The 19,910-nt window shown below is 41.0% G+C and overlaps 1 protein-coding gene across 3 annotated transcripts in view; it reads right to left on the reverse strand.

Annotated features, from left to right (window-relative positions):
- SLC25A21 (solute carrier family 25 member 21) overlaps positions 1-19,910 on the reverse strand; it is a 507,140-nt gene that overhangs the window by 4,745 nt on the left and 482,485 nt on the right. For all 3 annotated transcript variants that reach the window (XM_077937769.1, XM_077937768.1, NM_001265644.1), the window contains 2 exon segments: positions 2,056-2,237; positions 1,133-1,185 (listed from right to left, as the gene is read on the reverse strand). In XM_077937769.1, the coding sequence (XP_077793895.1) occupies positions 1,133-1,185; positions 2,056-2,237 (235 nt within the window).

Raw genomic sequence — 19,910 nt, forward strand, 5'->3', positions numbered from 1 at the left:
CCCCACATTCTATTACTGGGTTAGCTTTTACACACGGGCCAATGACTAACGGAAGGTAGATCTGAATCCCAAATATGAAGCAAAATCCATGTGCAAAGGCCTATAAAGATTGGGATAGATGGGTTGGGAATTGTGGAAGTGTTTCCTAAATATATGAAAGTGTGAGCTGTTCACCGTCTTCAATTTACAGACTGTTGTTCTCCATCTTAGATTAATAGAAATGTTGGTTCATTGGGCTGAGATCTAAAGGTGAATGTGGATGTGTGTTTGGGTAGTAGGGTAGGAGGACAGTAGTATTAAAAGGGAGGAACTGCAAAGGGGAGAGCGGAGGAGTAGGAGAAGGTTCTAGGAAATATTACCAGTATGTATAAATAGGTGAGTATAACCTGATAAAAAAATATGTGTGGTCTAGAGTATACTTTTGTACTTATTCGCAAGGTTGCTTATAATCCAATACTATCTGCCCTGGCAGTTGAGTCTGCAGCAGTTATTTTCTTATCTATTTACACAGAGGCAGCCGATTCTCCCTGTGGGAATGGCAGCCGGTTTTTTTGTGGGTTGGCGTTCTGAAGTGAGGCCCTGAGCCAGAAGCCTCCAGCGTCATGCTGACAAAGGCCAGCAGAGGTAAGCGGCTAGTTACGGTGTCACCACTCCCCAGAGGTGACTGTGAAGATGAGTGGCTTTTGCTGTTCATGGAGGCAAGCTGTCCTCCTTTTCTCTTTTTGAAATGAAGTTGAGGCAGGAGCAAGAATGAATTAGGAGCACGAGGAAACGTTTAATTGGGCTGGTCCCTCACTCAGTGAAAAGCCTCCCCTTTAGCCAGAAGCCACTGCATACACCTCGGCTCTTACTCAAACTCCTACTGCCTGTGGCTTCTTCCTATTGACTTAAGCTGGGTTTTGGCTTCTGTCAGCCTCCAGCAAGGTCATAAATAGTACTTAATAAACAAAGGTAGAACATTTCTAATGGATGTCTTCAGTATCTCAAACACTCATAGACAACTTTATATTCCAAGGTTTTTGTCTTTTACAAAGTGGTAAACCTTTATTTTGTTGCTGATGGACACAAATAACAAAAAAGGAGACAACAGAACAAGAAAGAAGGAAGGATTAAATAATCAAAATATCATTACCTGGTCCAAGTCTCATAATCTTGGGAAGCAGGCCTTTGTACAAAGCTAAAATCCTGTAATAGGAAGGGAAAGAGAAACATTCTTATTCTGAAAATAAATGGAGTTGTACCTTAGCTTTATTGAGATGGGGGCCCAGCATTTAAAAAAATAAATTATTTGGAATTATATACATCTCAAAGCAGACAGCATCTTAGTATTCTCTGCAGCAAACTGGATGTGGGGAAAGAGTTAATCAATTCTTTATTACCCAACTCTGCTGGTCCTGCCCAATCAGAAACATGACTTTCATCAGCGAGATGCTTTTGCTTTCAAGACAGGTCTTACTTTCAAGACAGCTGTGTATATGGACAGAATGACTTTTGTAATTGAATTTAAAAGACCACAAACTCAGTCTTTACATTAGGAAATATGATGCAGTTTATATCAAAATAATAAAATATTACTTGTTTACTTGAGGAAAAGAGCGGCGACGAAACAGAAAGTAAGATTTTAAAAAATCAGAAAAAATGCACATACTTTAAATTTTTAAAATTATCTTGACAGAACTCTATAATTCTCCCAGGAGAATATAATTAGGTGGCATTTTGATGGGATTTAGAGTCAGAAGACAATTATTCTCCTGCGTTTATATTAATAGGACATATAACATACAATACTATATTATGCAAACTGTCAAGTAAAAAGTTCATCTTGGCATTCTATGGCAAACACGCAGCATATTGTCACTTGATGGTGTAAGCACATGTTTACAACATCTTATTATTTTATTGTCTTGGAAAGCTTGTCATACATATTTGCAGAGTTTCTTAGACACAAGCTCCACTTAGGAGGGCTTACTGGTTCTCATCTAAATGGAAGGACAATTCAGTTTTAACAATACGTGAGCCTTATACATTTATTAAAATAAGAATGTGTTATGTTACCCTTCTTCCTGATAGACTGTTGCCATTGTTTTAAAACAGGTTCTGTACTTGATCTCTCCAGGAACTGGTTGAGGCCCTTGAATCCTACTTTTGGCAACATCAAAAGGGATGTTAATGACTGAGGCTATTGTCCCCGAGAGAAGACCAATCCCAAATTTTCTCAAAAACTCCAAGGTTGGATCCTAAAAGAAAAGAAGAATAATATAACAGAAAGGGGAGCGGAAGCCCCTAAGTCGGTTAAACACTATAAAGCAATATGTATTTAAGCAGAGCATTGCACTCCCGGCACCCTCCTGTTATTCCAGCGGAACACATTAGGATTTCCTAGGCTGGAACTTGTTTTCTTGACAATCCCATTGGCTATGTTTTTACACATGGTCTAAATTGCTGAAGTACACATTTCCTCACACAGGATTTATAAACACAGTTCATAAAGAAAGACTGGTATGGCATATGGGGATGATTTGTATAATTGGGCTTCACAATGTACTTAGTATTACTGTATCAAAACAGGAGAAATCCAAGCACACTATTAGCTAATTGGCCAGAATATTTTACAAATGACAGCAACTTCCACCATGAAGCCTACTAAAATGCTCATTTGTGTGTGGACCCCCAAATGTTAAATTAAATCAAGGCTACTCTCGGTCTGCTGCTATTCCCTGCCAGGTTTTTTGCATTTATTTTCACGTGTGGCTGATCCACTGTACTGAGAAGTGCTAGCTTCCTGTTATTAACAAACCAACTTGGGGCAGCTGCAAAACAGCCTGTGATATTCTGTGCATTATAAACAGTAGTAAGTCACTGGACTAATTGACTGAAGAATTTACAATCCATTGTTTCAGAATCTTGTTCTTCCTCCATGGCAAAGGAAGAAACTGAGAAAGAGAGAGCAAGAGTGAGTAAAAGAGAAATATTTCTTCTTTCTGTTAGAATTTAGGCCCTTCACGTCAGTCTGATTTGATTTTCCACCCCCGCCCCCCGCACTGCTTTCTGACATCAAAGTACTTAATTAGGTCTTATGTGGGAGTCACTTTCCTTTGGCCTATTTTTGTGCCCTCTGAGCTCACATTATGATTTGCTATAATGAATTTGCTGGGAAGTTCTCATTATGTTGCCAACCTCAGTTCTATGTTTTCAGTCCTCTGTTCTCTGAAGAGAGGTCATATCACATACTATAAGCTGCTGACTCTGACCCCCCACCCTATCTTTTCCCTGCCCTCTTTTTTTGATTGATATTTTAGAGGGATCATCACAGAGGAATAATATAGTGCTGTGCCACAACACTATTTTATCCAGAGGGGAAGCATACCATGCTTAAGTTAAACAAGAAAATTCAGGTCTGAGCATTACATGCTTCCAGCCTCTATGAAAGAAGAAAACTTCTGAGGGCTCTGAAATTTTCAGCTGAACCAAGAGCCAGTTACCATCACAGAAACTCCTATGTGGCTAAATATAAAAAGCAAGGGTTTGGTAATAATTCCTGGATCTGGGCCATACAGGTGCCGGGGAGGTTTAAAGGGATTTGAAAACCAACAGGGTGTTTCAACAGGAAAAACAATGCAGTGATTGCAGTATGAGTGAGGTGTGTTTAAATAATTCCCTCTCCCCCCATTTTTTCTCTTTTACAAGGAGAGAAAAATGCCTTTATGTTACTCCTCTCCATTATGGCACAGAAGCAGAACTGGAGCTCAGGAGGACAGTGAATTCTAGACCAGCTCTGGTTGTCTGACCTCGGATGAGTCACTGAATCACCTAGAGCCCAGTGTATACAAGGGAAGTTTTTAACCCCTACCTTACCTCTAAATTGTATCATTTTTCTGATAAATAAAAACAATAATATAAGTAAAAATGTTATAAGTGTTGCACAAACCTGGCAGAAAATGAATAGTATTTTTATGTAGCCTGTTTTCTTTTTCTTTTTTTTTTTTTTTTGAGACGGAGTCTCGCTCTGTCGCCCAGGCTGGAGTGCAGTGGCCGGATCTCAGCTCACTGCAAGCTCCGCCTCCCGGGTTTACGCCATTCTCCTGCCTCAGCCTCCCGAATAGCTGGGACTACAGGCGCCCGCCACCTCGCCCGGTGTAGCCTGTTTTCTAAAGATGCAAAACATTCTGTGAAAAGATGTTTTCTTGAAATCCCCGTGACATTGCAAAGCTCTCTTTCTTTTTCAATTAAGGACAAGAATGGAAACGATGATTTGTATACACATTGTCCTTCTGGGAAGTTTGGGAGACTGGCTGATGTGTTTGCTGAGGACCAAAGTTGGGGATGGAAGGTGAACAAAGAGACTCAGTGATGGTCATTGTGCTTGAGAGATGGCATTGGAAACCAAAAGCTTAGGTCTCCAGGTCATCATATCATAGTGTTCACTAGCAGGAGTAAGTGTCCACCTTTGTATTTATTTATTTATTTAAGATGGAGTCTCACTCTGTTGCCCAGGCTGGAGTGCAGTGGCAGGATCTTGGCTCACAGCAACCTCCACCTCCTGGGTTCAGGTGATTTTCCTGCCTCAGCCTCCTGAGTAGCTGGGATTCCAGGTAGGTGCCATCATGCCCAACTAATTTTTTGTATTTTCAGTAGAGATGGGGTTTCACCATGTTGGCCAGGCTGGTCTCGAACTCCTGACCTCAGGTGATCTGCCTGCCTTGGCCTCCCAAAGTGTTGGGATTACAGGTGTAAGCCACCATGTCCGGCCCACCTTTGTTTTTTATACATTTCCCAGTACAACAGTAAGATCCCACAGTGGTTCCCCAATCCAGCTGTGCTTCAGAATCATCTGGCAATTTTACAAAATACAGATGCCTGGGTCCCGCTGCAGACCCATCTCGGGGGTCCCAGATCAGAACCTCATAGGAAGGTGCCTACAAATTGTTTAAAAAGCTCTCCAGGGCTCCTAAGGCTGCCAGATAAGGACCTGAGTCTAAGAATCAGTGATTTTGATGTTCCACACTGGCAAAGCAGATGGTCAGTTGCTACCCCTGTGGGCATTCTAGGGAGGAAAAGAATTTGCTTGGGATGGCCATGAGGCTATCCCTGACCACTGGCTTCTGGGCCCGTAGTCAGTCTCTTCCTTGACCCTGCTTGAATCCAGCATCCCCAGCTGGGCCTGCGTGTGCAAGGACAACCCTCTCAGCTCACCTCTGCTTTCTTTGCCACGTACCACCAGCCATCCTCGAATGAATGCAGCATCTCAGATGCCTCTCCCGTTCATCCTCTCCTGGCCACTGCCACCTCTCTGGCTTTAGATCAAGTTCCCATTACCTTTACCAAGTCTTGCTTCCTTCCTGCCTTCTAGGATCTATTCTTCACAGTGATATCGGGGTTCTCTTTTTAGAAAAACAGATCTGCTTCTGGTATCTCCCTACTCAAAGACCCTCAATACTTCCTGGATGCGCAGAGAATAAAGACAAACTGGCTCACTTTGCCATTGATTTCTTTCCCCTACCCTCAATATGCTTCTAACTTATGTTTCCAGCTTCCACTTCTACACCCTACCCTGAATCCATACTATGGTCACACTGGTTAATTCATAATTACTCAAACATACCAAGTACTTTCCCAACTCCACGCTTTTCTTCAAATGATTCCTGCAGCCTAGAATGTCTTTCTCCATCATATTCACCTATAGCAATCTCACTGCCCTTTAAGGTCCTGCTTAAATCCCATTCACCCAAGGAAGTTTTACAGATCCCCTGTCAAAATTGATTTATCTTCTCCCCTACTCCCAAGATACTGTCTGAACAACAGTCCTCACCTTTGCTATGGCCCACTTAGTGTTAGGTATATTTTTGCATGTATCTCTCTTCCCTGCAGGGCTGTGAATCTGCATAGCATAGGAGCATGTGTTACTCCTCTTTGTGTCATCTGTTTTGCAGAGTACACAGTAGGTACTAAATAAATGTTTGCTGACTGGTCTATCAATGTTTATACTTATTTATTTTTTGTAGAAACTATGAGAATCAGGCTTAATCCTTAATCATTTTTTTTTTTCTCAAGACTTAATGTCTTCCAGGCTGGAAGTGAATCCTTATGACAACGTTGTATTTCTGTCTTTCTCTCAGAAGGTATTAACATGGGGGCATGACAAGGTATCAGGCATTTGGAAAGTGGAGTATTTCAGAGTGGATAAATTGAGACTTTCAGGTCACAGAGACAGAGCTAACCTGGGGTTGCCCAGTTCTATTGCTCAGCGACTCTCACAGAACAACATGATATGGCAGGCTGTGGCCAGATTTTAGGAAAACAAACAAACAAACAAAAGCAATTGACAATTGACATAGTACTCTCTGGGCTCTTTGGTCTTAGATTTCCTGACCTTTTCCTTAGTAGAAAGAGGCATCCACTTGCCTCAAAAAGAATGAGGATTCTTGTAGCAGGACCACAAAGAGAGAGAAAAAGGTAATGGTTTAGTGTTTTTACTTTCAAATTAGAATCTTGATCATAAAAATGGAAGCCCTGGAGAAGAGGCATAGTCTTGAAAAAGATTGGGAGCAGGGGACAAAGTATGTGGAGTCCACATGTAGAGAAGGCACCAGGATCCCTACTAGTGGCTGTGGCCAGAGAGCCATCATGCAGGAGCCATCCAACACACTGGACCCTTCCTTGGCATTCTGGTACCGTGTGGCCAGGGAAAAGCACCTCCCTTGGAAGCTGCCCTCACGGCACCTGGAGGAGAGGGTCTTCATAGCTGCTGCCAAATCAGGTTCAGGAATAATGCAGAGCACTCCCTAGTGCTAATGCTGCTGAGCTCATCCAAACTGCTCCGGTGGACAACCTCCTTGTCAGCAACACAGGGCCCTAATAAGCCTGGGGACAGGACGATGGTGTGGAGGAGAAAGTTCCAACCCTAGTCCTTGGGTGGGGCTGGGTCATTATTTGGTACTTATTTAGAAACTTTCCTTTGAAGCTATCTAAGACATAGACATCTCTGTGAGTTGGTCAATGATTTCACTGTCATTGTGATGGTTAAAACCCCTAGGCAAATTGAATTTGCATAGCATTTTGGAGTTACCTAGCAGGCAAGTTGCGTCATCAGGGAGAAAAACCCTCAGACAATGATTCTTTACTGGTTAACCATGAAATAAGGGGTCCTCAACTTGGAACCTGAGTCAGAGGAGAAAACAAGCAATACAGGAACCCATTTCATTGAACATAGTGAGCTTTTGTGGGGAGTAGTGGGATGGGGGAAGTGGAGAGGACGGGTGGCCATGCTGAAACCAAGATGCTCGGAGCTGAAGAAAGCAAGTTGAGTGTGGCTGTCGCCTCTACCCAGACCCCTGTTACCCCTGGGGATGCCTCTGCAAGCCCCTGGGTGGTACCCAGGCAGCATCCAGGACAGCTGCCTGCTGCCTTCCGTCCTACCGCCCCACCTCCAGCAGCCCAGGACCCTACATTTCCAGCCTTTCTCTTGGCCTCCTCTCTTCCCACAAGCAACTCACTCCAGGTTAAAACATGTCTTCCCCAGCTCACAGAAGAGGTAACAATTTTAATAAAAATAAACATTGATTGAAGTACATATTTTGTGCCAGATACTGCTAAGTGCAAATGTCTAAGCATTACATCTGTTAATCTTCACAACCTTTGAGTTACGAACTATTATTATTATTCCTATTTTACAAATGAGTTAACTGAAAGGTTAAGTATAAGAAGGGATTTTTTGTTACATCCAAGTGAACCCAAGACTTTGCCTCCAGGCATAGTTTTTCTTCTTATACTCTTAAGAGTTAGTGGGTGGGTTGGTGGGGGAGGAGTCTAAGAACCAAGCAATGCTTCTGTATTAGTCCGTTTTCACGCTCCTGATAAAGACATACCCCAGATTGGGCAATTTACAAAAGAAAGAGGTTTAACTGGACTTACAGTTCCACATGGCTGGGGAGGCCTCACAATCATGGTGGAAGGCAAGGAAGAGCAAGTCACATCTTATGTGGATGGCAGCAAGCAAAAAAAAGAGCTTGTGCAGGGAAACTCCTGTTTTTAAAACCATCAGCCTTCATGAAACCCATTCACTATCATGAGAACAGCATGGGAAAACCCGCCCCCATGATTCAATCATCTCCCACTAGGTCCCTCCCACAACGTGTGGGAATTATGGGAACTATAAGATGAGATTTGGGTGGGGACACAAGGCCAAATCATATCAGCTTCTGTGTCTCTGTAGATGAGCTTTTCTGGGGAGTGTGTCTGTTGATTTATTAGGCTTGTAAAAGCTTGAAAACAACTTCATGAGACCATTTTCCCTACCAATATGTTTATGAAGTAAGGAAAGGGCAGTGCAGGGTTGAAAACAAAGAGGCTAAAAACAGGAAGCCCTAATTTTCACAGGGGTTCTCAGGCAATTCACCTAAATAAAATGATTTCCACACACAATCCTGCTCTGGAGTCTAGTTACTCACACCTCAACCATATCCATGAACTCTGTGATTCTCAAAGTGTGCACCACCATCAGCACCATGTGGGAACTCATTAGAAATCAAAATTGAGGTTCCACCCCAGACCAGTGAATCTGGAAATGGAGCCCAGCTACAGCAATGTATTTGAACAAGTCCTCCAAGTTATTCTGATGGATGGTAAAGTCTGAAAACTACTGCTTAATTAAGTTGATCATTCACCCTCTTTGGATCCTTGGGCTGGATAACTGATGCTCTAAGATTCATCTTAATCACTGACCCTAAGGGGCTCTGGATGTGTTGGGAAGCATTTTGAAGCTTTCCTTGGTGGAAGCAGGGGTTGTTTCTTCAAGGCTGCACAACTGAAGGCAATGATGTTAAATCTGTTCAACCTCTCCTATCCTTAGCTCAGTCCAAAGCCAGAATGGCTATCAGTGGGGTTGCCTGATCTAAGTGATACCTATCTCATAGTTTGAATGGGTCATTTTGTACTGGCTAGCAGTGAGTACAGCATTTCTGCTGATAACCATAATAATAAATAACAAGGAAATTAATAGCAAAAGTAAATAGCAACAAAAAATGCTATACATGGTATAATATTTGTATTTTTTCATACTATTATGAGTAATAATGCTATTATTAATAATATTTATTGCCAGGCACAATGTCATATGTGAAAAAGTATATAAAAATGTATATATGATATAACAAACCCTATGAGTTAGGCATATAACACCATTTTACAGGTAAGGACATGAGACATAAAAAGTTAAGTCAGTTGTCCAAGATCACACTGCCTGTAAGAGGTGGAGCCTGGATTTGAGCCCAGCTCCTTCTGACTCCCAAGTCTATGTTTCTTAACCATTATGTCATATTGCTTCTTGTGACTGATTCATTCATTGTGAATCCAGCCAACAAAGATTTATTGGGTGTCTGTATATGTCCAGTCTTACACTGGGTGCTAGAGTTGGGTATGAAGGTAAATGGTCCAGAGAGGGGACTGGAAGTGGGTGTCTAAGCAACTATCCCAGTTCAGTGTGATTAGTACTGAAGGGGGAATGTGAAAAAAATGGAGGGCAAACATACAGTATGGAGAGGAAATTCCTCCTGGGATTTCACTCTCTGAGTCCTGTAAGATGGTATCTAGCTTCTGCCTCTTAAAGCTTGGCCGGTTGTTGGCTGTTAAGGAAGTCAACAGAAGACATATTATTATGGTGAGTCACCATATTAGCTGTATGGCTAGCTCTCTGAATTGAGAATCACATGACCTGGAGTATCATTTTGCCTTTCTCCATTAATTTATTTTAAAAATTGGAGGAAGAAGATGAGAATAAGACACTCACTATGAGTCAGGTACTGGGTTAAGCCCTTTGTATATTTAAGCCCCACAGAACCCCCGAGCAGATGAGGTACCCGAGCCATACAGAAATTTGCTACCTTACAAAGGGATATAATCTTGAATTAGTCAAAAGAGAGCTAAAGTCCTATTATTTAGAAGTGAAGAAGCCAAAGTATTGGGGACTCTGAGATTGCCACATGTCAATCAGTTTTAGAGACATGTACACTTGCCTCTCAGGGCTGCACCCTAATTCAACATGCAAGGAGATCACCTCTTAGGCCAAGAGAAGACTTAAGTAACAGAAAATAAAAATCCCAGAATCACAAGACTAGGAGTGAATTCAGAATGCCACCTAGCCTAAGTCAAGTATTTTGAATGGATCACACATAAATTATGTAAATGAATATTAATATTACAAATATATTACGTTATTTAAAATGTCCAACTTAATTCCATAATTAGCTCCAACTGTCACCAATTAGGGAACATTTCTTGTACTTAATTGATGTTCCTCACCAATAAGCCTAAACCATTTTACTCCAACACTTTGCTCAATTGCAAGGGCAAGCAACTGTTAACTACTCTTGATGTAATTCACTGGAATTTAAAAACTGTTATTAACTTTGGGAGGCCAAGGTGGGAGGAGAGCTTGAGGCCAGGAGTTTGAGACCAGCCTTGGCAATATAGTGAGACTGTCTTTAGAAAAATTAAAATTAAAAATAAAATCTCTCTGTTACTGCAATAGCATTTTATTTCCAGTACACTTTTAAAAAAATTCCTTTTGAATATTTATTTATAAGTAGTATGTATTATTTCCTCATCTATGGATCTTTTCCTCTAAATATTTTCTGATTTTTCTTATAAATCATGTGATATAACTAAACTGGAGCTGAGTAGTCTGAAATATTAATGAATACTGCATGCATTGACCTTATTCTGTGATAATAATATGGAAAACAATACTTGCAGGTTTTAAAAATGGTTTACTTCCCTTGCAAACATTTTAAGGCTGAAATTAATATTTCCAGTCACAAATGAGAAAACTGAGACGGAGAGAAGGTATAAGTTTGCCAAAGACACATGGCTAACTAGTAAATACCAGAATTGAGAATTAACACCAGGTTTTCTTGCTAGAATTCTCTGGCTATTTCCATTATACTGTGTGATCTTTCTGTGCGTGCACAGCTGACGAGATGTGTTTACCAGCCCCTCTTCAGGGAGATCAATGAGTTTCTCTGACAGAACATATTATTTATAGACTCTTTGTGACTTAACAAGAGACATTAAGAAGTGATCCCAAAACGCTGGCGGCTGTGATGTCCCACAACCTCTAAAAATTCAACATCAGAAACGTGATCATATGACTCAAAACAGTTAACACCCTACATATTTGTAGCTAATTTAACCATATAGTTCAAACTACGCAGCCAAGACCTAAAGACAGCATAAGTAATTTAAGGCAACGGCACTTGAGGGGATAAAATATATCCACTGAAAGAGGCATATGCCTCCTCTTTTACCTTTCCCGGCATGGGCTCTGACACCTGGCTTCGTTGGCTGGCCAGCTGGCTGCTAGCTTGATAAACAGAAACATCGCCCATCTCAGAGGTCTTTGTGGTTAGGGTCTGGGGTCGTTAAGAAGGCGTTTCACCCAGGGATGTGCCAGAAGAAGGAGGTTAAGATGAGAAAGCAGGATTTGTCAGCCAGTGAGGAGTGGGGGTGATGAGGGACACAGGGCAGGAAGCCTGCTTCTCTGCAAAAGGCAAGAGTGAGCAGAGGACGGCAATGGGGCTTTTCTTTTAAGGAAACTCAGCATTAAAATGTAATCTTAGAATCTTCCCACCTCATGTCAGCCCAAATTACATTTCCTTTCATCTCTGCAATTAAGTCACCCTTTAATTCCTCCTGGTACTTCACCAAATAGGGTGGTCCCCCGAGGAGTTACATGATTTTGGGGGTATCACTAAAGTATTTCTTTACAGAACTCAATTCTGTGACTCATTCTCATGCCCTCTGTAGCACATCACTATCACAATAGGTGAAGTGGAGGCTGCCACACAGTCCTTCATTTCCTTAAGGTTGCAAGCCAGAGGCGGTACCAACAAGAAGCTTATGATGGATCCCTGCATGAAGGAACTGCAGAAGATTTACTGTAGCAATACATTTTTTTAAAAAATTATACTTCAAGTTCTAGGGTACATGTGCACAACCTACAAGTTTGTTACATATGTATACATGTGCCAAGTTGTATGTGCTGCGCCCATTAACTCGTCATTTACATTAGGTATATCTCCTAATGCTATCCCTCCCTGCTCCCTGCTCCCCACAATAGGCCCCAGTGTGTGATGTTCCCCTTCCTGTGTCCAAGTGATCTCATTATTCAATTCCCACCTATGAGTGAGAACATGCAGTGTTTGGTTTTCTGTTCTTGTGATACTTTGCTGAGAATGATGGTTTCCAGCTGCATCCATGTCCCTACAAAGGACACAAACTCATCCTTTTTTATGGCTGCATAGTATTCCATGGTGTATATGTGCCACATTTTCTTAATCCAGTCTGTCACTGATGGACATTTGGGTTGATTCCAAGTCTTTGCTATTGTGAATAGTGCTGCAATAAACATACGTGTGCATGTGTCTTTATAGCAGCATGATTTATAATCCTTTGGGTATATACCCAGTAATGGGATGGCTGGGTCAAATGGTATTTCTAGTTCTAGATCCTTGAGGAATCGCCACACTGCTTTCCACAATGGTTGAACTAGTTTACAGTCCCACCAACAGTGTAAAAGTGTTCCTATTTCTCCACATCCTCTCCAGCACCTGTCGTTTCCTGACTTTTTAATGATTGCCATTGTACCTGGTGTGAGATGGTATCTCATTGTGGTTTTGATTTGCATTTCTCTGATGGCCAGTGATGATGAGCATTTTTTCATGTATCTGTTGGCTGTATAAATGTCTTCTTTTGAGAAATGTCTGTTCATATCCTTTGCCCACTTTTTGATGGGGTTGTTTGTTTTTTTCTTGTAAATTTGTTTGAGTTCTTTGTAGGTTCTGGAAATTAGCCCTTTGTCAGATGAGTAGATTGCAAAAATTTTCTCCCATTCTGTAGGTTGCCTGTTCACTCTGATGGTAGTTTCTTTGGCTGTGCAGAAGCTCTTTAGTTTAATTAGATCCCATTTGTCAATTTTGGCTTTTGTTGCCATTGCTTTTGGTGTTTTAGACATGAAGTCCTTGCCCATGCCTATGTCCTGAATGGTATTACCTAGGTTTTCTTCTAGGGTTTTTATGTTTTAGGTCTAACATTTAAGTCTCTAATCCATCTTGAATTAATTTTCATATAAGGAGTAAGGAAGGGATCCAGTTTCAGCTTTCTACTTATGGCTAGCCAATTTTCCCAGCACCATTTATTAAATAGGGAATCCTTTCCCCATTTCTTGTTTTTCTCAGGTTTGTCAAAGATCAGATGGCTGTAGATGGGTGGTGTTATTTTTGAGGCCTCTGCTCTGTTCCATTGGTCTATATGTCTGTTTTGGTACCAGTACCATGCTGTTTTGGTTACTGTAGCCTTGTAGTATAGCTTGAAGTCAGGTAGCATGATGCCTCTGGCTTTGTTCTTTTTGCTTAGGATTGTCTTGGCAATGCGGGTCTTTTTTGGTTACAAATGAACTTTAAAGTAGTTTTTTCCAATTCTGTGAAGAAAGTCATTGGTGGCTTAATGGGGATGGCATTGAATCCGTAAATTACTTTGGGCAGTATGGCCATTTTCACGACATTGATTCTTCCTATCCATGAGCATGGAATATTCTTCCATTTGTTTGTGTCCTCTTTTATTTCGTTGAGCAGTGGTTTGTAGTTCTCCTTGAAGAGGTCCTTCACATCCCTTGCAAGTTGGATTCCTAGGTATTTTATTCTCTTTGCAGCTATTGTGAATGGGAGTTCATTCATGATTTGGCTCTCTGTTTGTCTGTTACTGGTGTATAAGAATGCTTGTGATTTTTGCACATTGATTTTGTATCCTGACACTTTGCTGAAGTTGCTTATCAGCTTAAGGAGATTTTGGGCTGAGACGATGGGGTTTTCTAAATATACAATCATGTCATCTACAAACAGTGACAATTTGACTTCCTTATTCTCTAATCGAACACCCTTTATTTCTTCCTCTTGCCTGATTGCTCCGGCCAGAACTTCCAACACTATGTTAAACAGGAGTGGTGAGAGAGGGCATCCTTGTCTTGTGACGGTTTCCAAAGGGAATGCTTCCAGTTTTTGCCCAGTCAGTATGATATTGGCTGTGCATTTGTCATCAATAGCTCTTGTTATTTTGAGATACGTTCCATCAATACCTAGTTTATTGAGAGTGTTTATCATGAAGGGCTGCTGAATTTTGTCAAAGGCCTTTTCTGCATCTATTGAGATAATCATGTGGTTTTTGTCATTTGTTCTGTTTGTGTGATGGATTATATTTACAGATGTGCATATGTTGAACAAGGCTTGCATCCCAGGGATGAAGCCAACTTGATCCTGATGGATAAGCTTTTTGATGTGCTGCTGTATTTGGTTTTCCAGTATTTTACTGAGGATTTTTGCATTGATGTTCAACAGGGATATTGGTCTAAAATTCTCTTTTTGTGTGTGTGTGTCTCTGTCAGGCTTTGGTATCAGGATGATGCTGGCCTCATAAAATGAGTGAGAGAGGATTCCCTCTTTTTCTATTGATTGGAATAGTTTCAGAAGGAATGGTACCAGCTCCTCTTTGTACCTCTGGTAGAATTCATCTGTGAATCCGTCCGGTCCTGGACTTTTTTTTGGTTAGCAGCCTATTAATTATTGCGTCAATATCAGAGTCTGTTATTGGTCTATTCAGAGATTCAAATTCTTCCTGGTTGAGTCTCAGGAGGGTGTATGTGTCCAGGAATTTATCCATTTCTTCTATATTTTCTAGATTATTTGCGTAGAGGTGTTTATAGTATTCTCTGATTGCAGTTTGTATTTCTACGGGATCGGTGGAGATATCTCCTTTATCATTTTTTATTGTGTCTATTTGATTCTTCTCTCTTTTCTTCTTTATTAGTCTTGCTAGCGGTCCATCTATTTTGTTGATCTTTTCAAAAAACCAGCTCCTGGATTCATTGGTTTTTTTGAAGGGTTTTTTTTGTGTCTCTATCTCCTTCAGTTCTGTTCCCATCTTAGTTATTTCTTGCCTTTTGCCAGGTTTTGAATGCCATTGCTCTTGATTCTCTAGTTCTTTTCATTGTGATGTTAGGGTGTCGATTTTACATCTTTCCTGCTTTCTCTTGTGGGCATTTCGTGCTATAAATTTCTCTGTACTCACTGCTTTAAATGTGTCCTAGAGATTCTCATATGTTGTGTCTTTGTTATCATTGGTTTCAAAGAACATCTTTATTTCTGCCTTCATTTCATTATTTACCCAGTAGTCATTCAGGAGCAAGTTGTTCAATTTCCATGTAGTTGAGCGGTTTTGAGTGAGTTTCTTAATCCTGAGTTCTAATTTGATTGCACTGTGGTATGAGAGACAGTTTGTTGTGATTTTTGTTCCTTTACATTTGCTGAGGAGTGCTTTACTTCCAATTATGTGGTCAATTTTAGAATAAGTGTGATGTGGTGCTGAGAAGAATGTATATTCTGTTGATTTGGGAAGGAGAGTTCTGTAGATGTCTATTAGGTCTGCTTGTTGCAGAGCTGAGTTCAGGTCCTGCATATACTTGTTAACCTTCTGTCTCATTGATCTGTCTAATATTGACAGTGGAGTTTTAAAGTCTCCTATTATTATTTTGTGGGAGTCTAAGTCTCTTTGTAGGTCTCTAAGAACTTGCTTTATGAATCTGGGTGCTCCTGTATTGGGTGTATATATTTAGGATAAACAGCTCTTCTCATTGAATTGATCCCTTTACCATTATGTAATGGCCTTCTTTGTCTCTTCTCATCTTTGTTGGTTCAAAGTCTATTTTATCAGTGATTAGGATGGCAACCCCTGTTCTTTTTTTGCTTTCCATTTGCTTGGTAGATTTTCCTCCATCCCTTTATGGAGTCTATGTGTGTCTTTGCATGTGAGATGGGTCTCCTGAATACAGCACACTGATGGGTCTTGACTCTTTATCCAATTTGCCAGTCTGTGTCTTTTAATCAGGGCATTTAGCCCATTTACATTTACAGTTAATATAGTTATGTATGAATTTGATTCTATCATTATGATGTTAGCTGGCTATTTTGCCCATGAATTGATGTGGTTTCTTCCTAGTATCTATGGTCTTTACAATTTGGCATGTTTTTGCAGTGGCTGGTACCAGTTGTTTCTTTATATGTTTAGTGTTTCCTTCAGGAGCTGTTGTAAAGCAGGCCCGGTGGTGACAAAATCTCTTGGCATTTGCTTGTCTGTAAAGGATTTTATTTCTCCTTCACTTATGAAGCTTAGTTTGGCTGGGTATGAAATTCTGGGTTGAAAATCCTTTTAAGAATGTTGAATATTGGCTCCCACTCTCTTCTGTCTTGTAGGATTTCTGCCAAGAAACATGCTGTTAGTCTGATGAGCTTCCCTTTGTGGGTAACCTGACCTTTCTCTCTGGCTGCCCTTAACACCTTTTTCTTCATTTCAACCTTGGTGAATCTGAGAATTATGCGTCTTGGGGTTGGTCTTCTTGAGGAGTGTCTTTGTGACGTTCTCTGTATTTCGTTAATTTGAATATTGGCCTGCCTTGCTAGGTTGGGGAAGTTCTCCTGGATAATATCCTGAACAGTGTTTTCCAACTTGGTTCCATTCTTCCCATCACTATCAGGTACACTAATCAAATGTAAATTTGGTCTTTTCACATAGTCCCATATTTCTTGGAGGCTTTGCTCATTTCTTTTTACTCTTTTTTCTCTAACCTTGTCTTCTCACTTTATTTCATTAATTTGATCTTCAGTCACTGATACCCTTTCTTCCACATGATTGAATTGTCTATTGAAGCTTGTGCATATGTCATGAAGTTCTCGTGCCATGGTTTTCAGCTTCATCAGGTCATTTAAGGTCTTCTCTACACTGTCTATTGTAGTTAGCCATTTGTTTAATCTTTTTTCAAGGTTTTTAGCTTCTTTGCAATGGGTTCGAACATCCTCCTTTAGCTTGGAGAAGTTTGTTATTACTGACCTTCTGAAGCCTACTTCTCTTCTGTCAACTTGTCCAACTCATTCTCCGTCCAGCTTTGTTCTGTTGCTGGAGAGGAGCTGCAATCCTTTGGAGGAGAAGAGGTACTATGATTTTTAGAATTTTCAGCTTTCCTGATCTGCTTTCTCCCCATCTTTGTGGTTTTATCCACCTTTGGTCTTTGATGTTGGTGACCTACAGATGGGGTTTTGGTGTAGATGACCTTTTTTTGATTTTGATGCTATTCCTTTCTGTTTGTTAGTTTTCCTTCTAACAGTCAGGTCCCTCAGCTTCAGGTCTATTGGAGTTTTCTGGAGTTCTACTCCAGACCCTGTTTGCCTGGGTATCACCAGTGGAGGTTGCAGAACAGCAAATATTGCTGCCTGATCCTTCCTCTGGAAACTTCGTCCTAGAGGGGCAACCACCTATATGAGGTGTCTGTGTGTCCCTACTGGGAGGTGTCTCCCAGTCAGGCTACACAGAGGTCAGGGACCCACTTGAGGAGGCAGTCTGTCCATTCTCAGAACTCAAATGCCATGCTGGGAGAACCACTGCTCTCTTCAGAGCTGTCAGACAGGGATGTTTAAGTCTGCAGAAGTTGTCTGCTGCATTTTATTCAGGTACATCTTGCCCACAGAGGTGGAGTCTAGAGGCAGTAGGCCTTGTTGAGCTACAGTAGGCTCTGCCCAGTTTGAGCTTCCTGGCCGCCTTGTTTACCTACTCAAGCCTTAGTGATGGTGGATGCCCATACCCCAACCAGGCTGCCACCTTGCAGATCCATCTCAGAGTGCTGTGCTAGCAGTGAGCAAGGCTCCATGGGTGTGGGACCCACCAAGCCAGGGATGGGGGAGAATCACCTTGTCTGAAGGTTGCTAAGACCTTGGGAAAAGTGCAGTATTTGGGCAGGAGTGCCCCCATTTTTCCAGATAGTTTCTCATGGCTTTCCTTGCCTAGAAAAGGGAAATCCCCCAACCCCTTGTGTTTCCCGGGTGAGGCGATGCCCTGCCCTTCTTTGGCTTGCCCTCTGTGGGCTGCACCCCCTGTCCAACCAGTCCTAATGAGATGAACCAGGCACCTCAGTTGGAAATGCAGAAATCAGCTGTCTTCTGCGTCAATCACGCTGGGAGCTGCAGACCAGAGCTGTTCCTATTCAGCCATCTTGGAATGTCCTCCCCAGGTTCCACCAAAATTTAATACAATACCACCTCAAGCGATCCTCCTGCCATGGCCTCCCAAAGCGCTAGGATTACAGGCATGAGTCACTGTGCCCAGCTCATGCCAACATCTTGATGTAAAAATAAAACACATTTTTCCTCTCTTCCTTTCCATCCCATTCTTCCAACAAATCCCCCACAATCTATTTGTGCACAGTCTTTGGCTGCATTTAAGAAAGGTGTGTGTTCATGTCACAGGAATGGTTGATCCTACTGTACTCTGCATTTGATCAACAAAAAACTGCAATATTCTGTTTAGCTCTGACATTGACATGGACAAATCTGATGCACTATAATAGGAGAGATAGGCTACTCAGAGGACTGGAAGCCATGTCACCAGAAGAGTGAATGGGGAGCTGTGGGTATACTCTGAAGAAAGAAAGACCCATGTGTCCACACATTTGAAGAAGTATGTAGAGTACAATGATTAAGAACATGGGCTCTAGGTTCAGATTGCCTAGGGTCAGGCCTTTGAAAGGAGTTAGTGGAGACAGGCACCAGGCTCTGACATTCTTTGTGAAGACTTGTTCAAAATCTCTAAAGAAAAGGGCTATGCCATGTCACCCTCCTCTTGTGTATTTACCAAGCCTGACACATCATAGATATGTAATAAATGCCTTAGCTTCCTTTATAAAAACATAATAAACAAAGAACCAAGGTTTCAGAAGCAAATTACAAAGGAGGCAGATACACACACTGGTTAAGCACCTGGTAGCAACCGCAAGGCAAATAATAGCAGCTTATCATTGTCTTGCCCACAGCTGGGTATGGTGGTCATGAAAATGATGTGGTGCATTGGAATCATAGTTGCCTCCTGGTAACTGAACAAGGAGGCAGCTTAAGTGAGAATGAACTGCCTTTTTTTTTTTTTTTTTTTTTTTTAAGAGGAAATTTGCATGTTAGGTATTGTTAGTTCTAATGGATCCAAGTCAGCTTAGAGTCAGCTCTCACTATACACCTTTCATTCTTTATAATCTTGGCTCTCTTTTGTTGTTTTGTTCATAAACTTTGACAAAAACATTTTCCTCCCGATGTCATGGTATCATGCTTTTTTGTTCCCAGTGAAAATATCTGCTATTGAAGCTTAATTAAAAAATACAGTTGTTTTTACTTAACTGCTATCAGAAGAATCTATTACAGTGTTTGTTTTCTCTTCATGTGAGATAATTTAGGGAAATGCTAGCTCTCCACTCCTCAGAAGGTCACTAACTAAAATGAGATGGTTCAATTGATAAGCATTCTTTAAGGAATGTGGAGTATTCCCAAGATCCTATCCTTGCAGGGCTCTAGGCTTTGGAATGAAGTAAAAGTCTTGTTAAAACCTCTGCATCTAAATGTAGCCATTCAGAAAATAGCCATGAAAATTCCTTTTTTCCCTCTAAGTTGTCTGTTCTTTAAAGTATTGAAAAATGTAGAACAATTTTGAAGGTTTTACCCACTTAGATCAAATTATTTTATGTGTGTATATATATATAAAATGTCAAAATGGATTACGGTTTAAGCATAATACTTATCACTTGATTATATCATCTTCTGTATATATTTCACAGATATAATATGTATTGTATATACCTATATACACACGTGGTTAGACAATACCACCTAGGAATTAATTATGTGTTGAGTATTATACAGAATACAGGAAAGTATTTATATATTTCCTTGGGAACCCAGTAGGATATTTCTGTTTTAGTGTGTTCTTTCTGTTTGACTGTCTCTCCTTGACTCAATAAAGGCACTGACCCCAAGGAAAACTAACAAGCCAGGTTC

This window comes from Macaca mulatta, chromosome 7 (assembly GCF_049350105.2).
Source record: "Macaca mulatta isolate MMU2019108-1 chromosome 7, T2T-MMU8v2.0, whole genome shotgun sequence".
In the NCBI taxonomy this organism is placed as follows: domain Eukaryota; kingdom Metazoa; phylum Chordata; class Mammalia; order Primates; family Cercopithecidae; genus Macaca; species Macaca mulatta.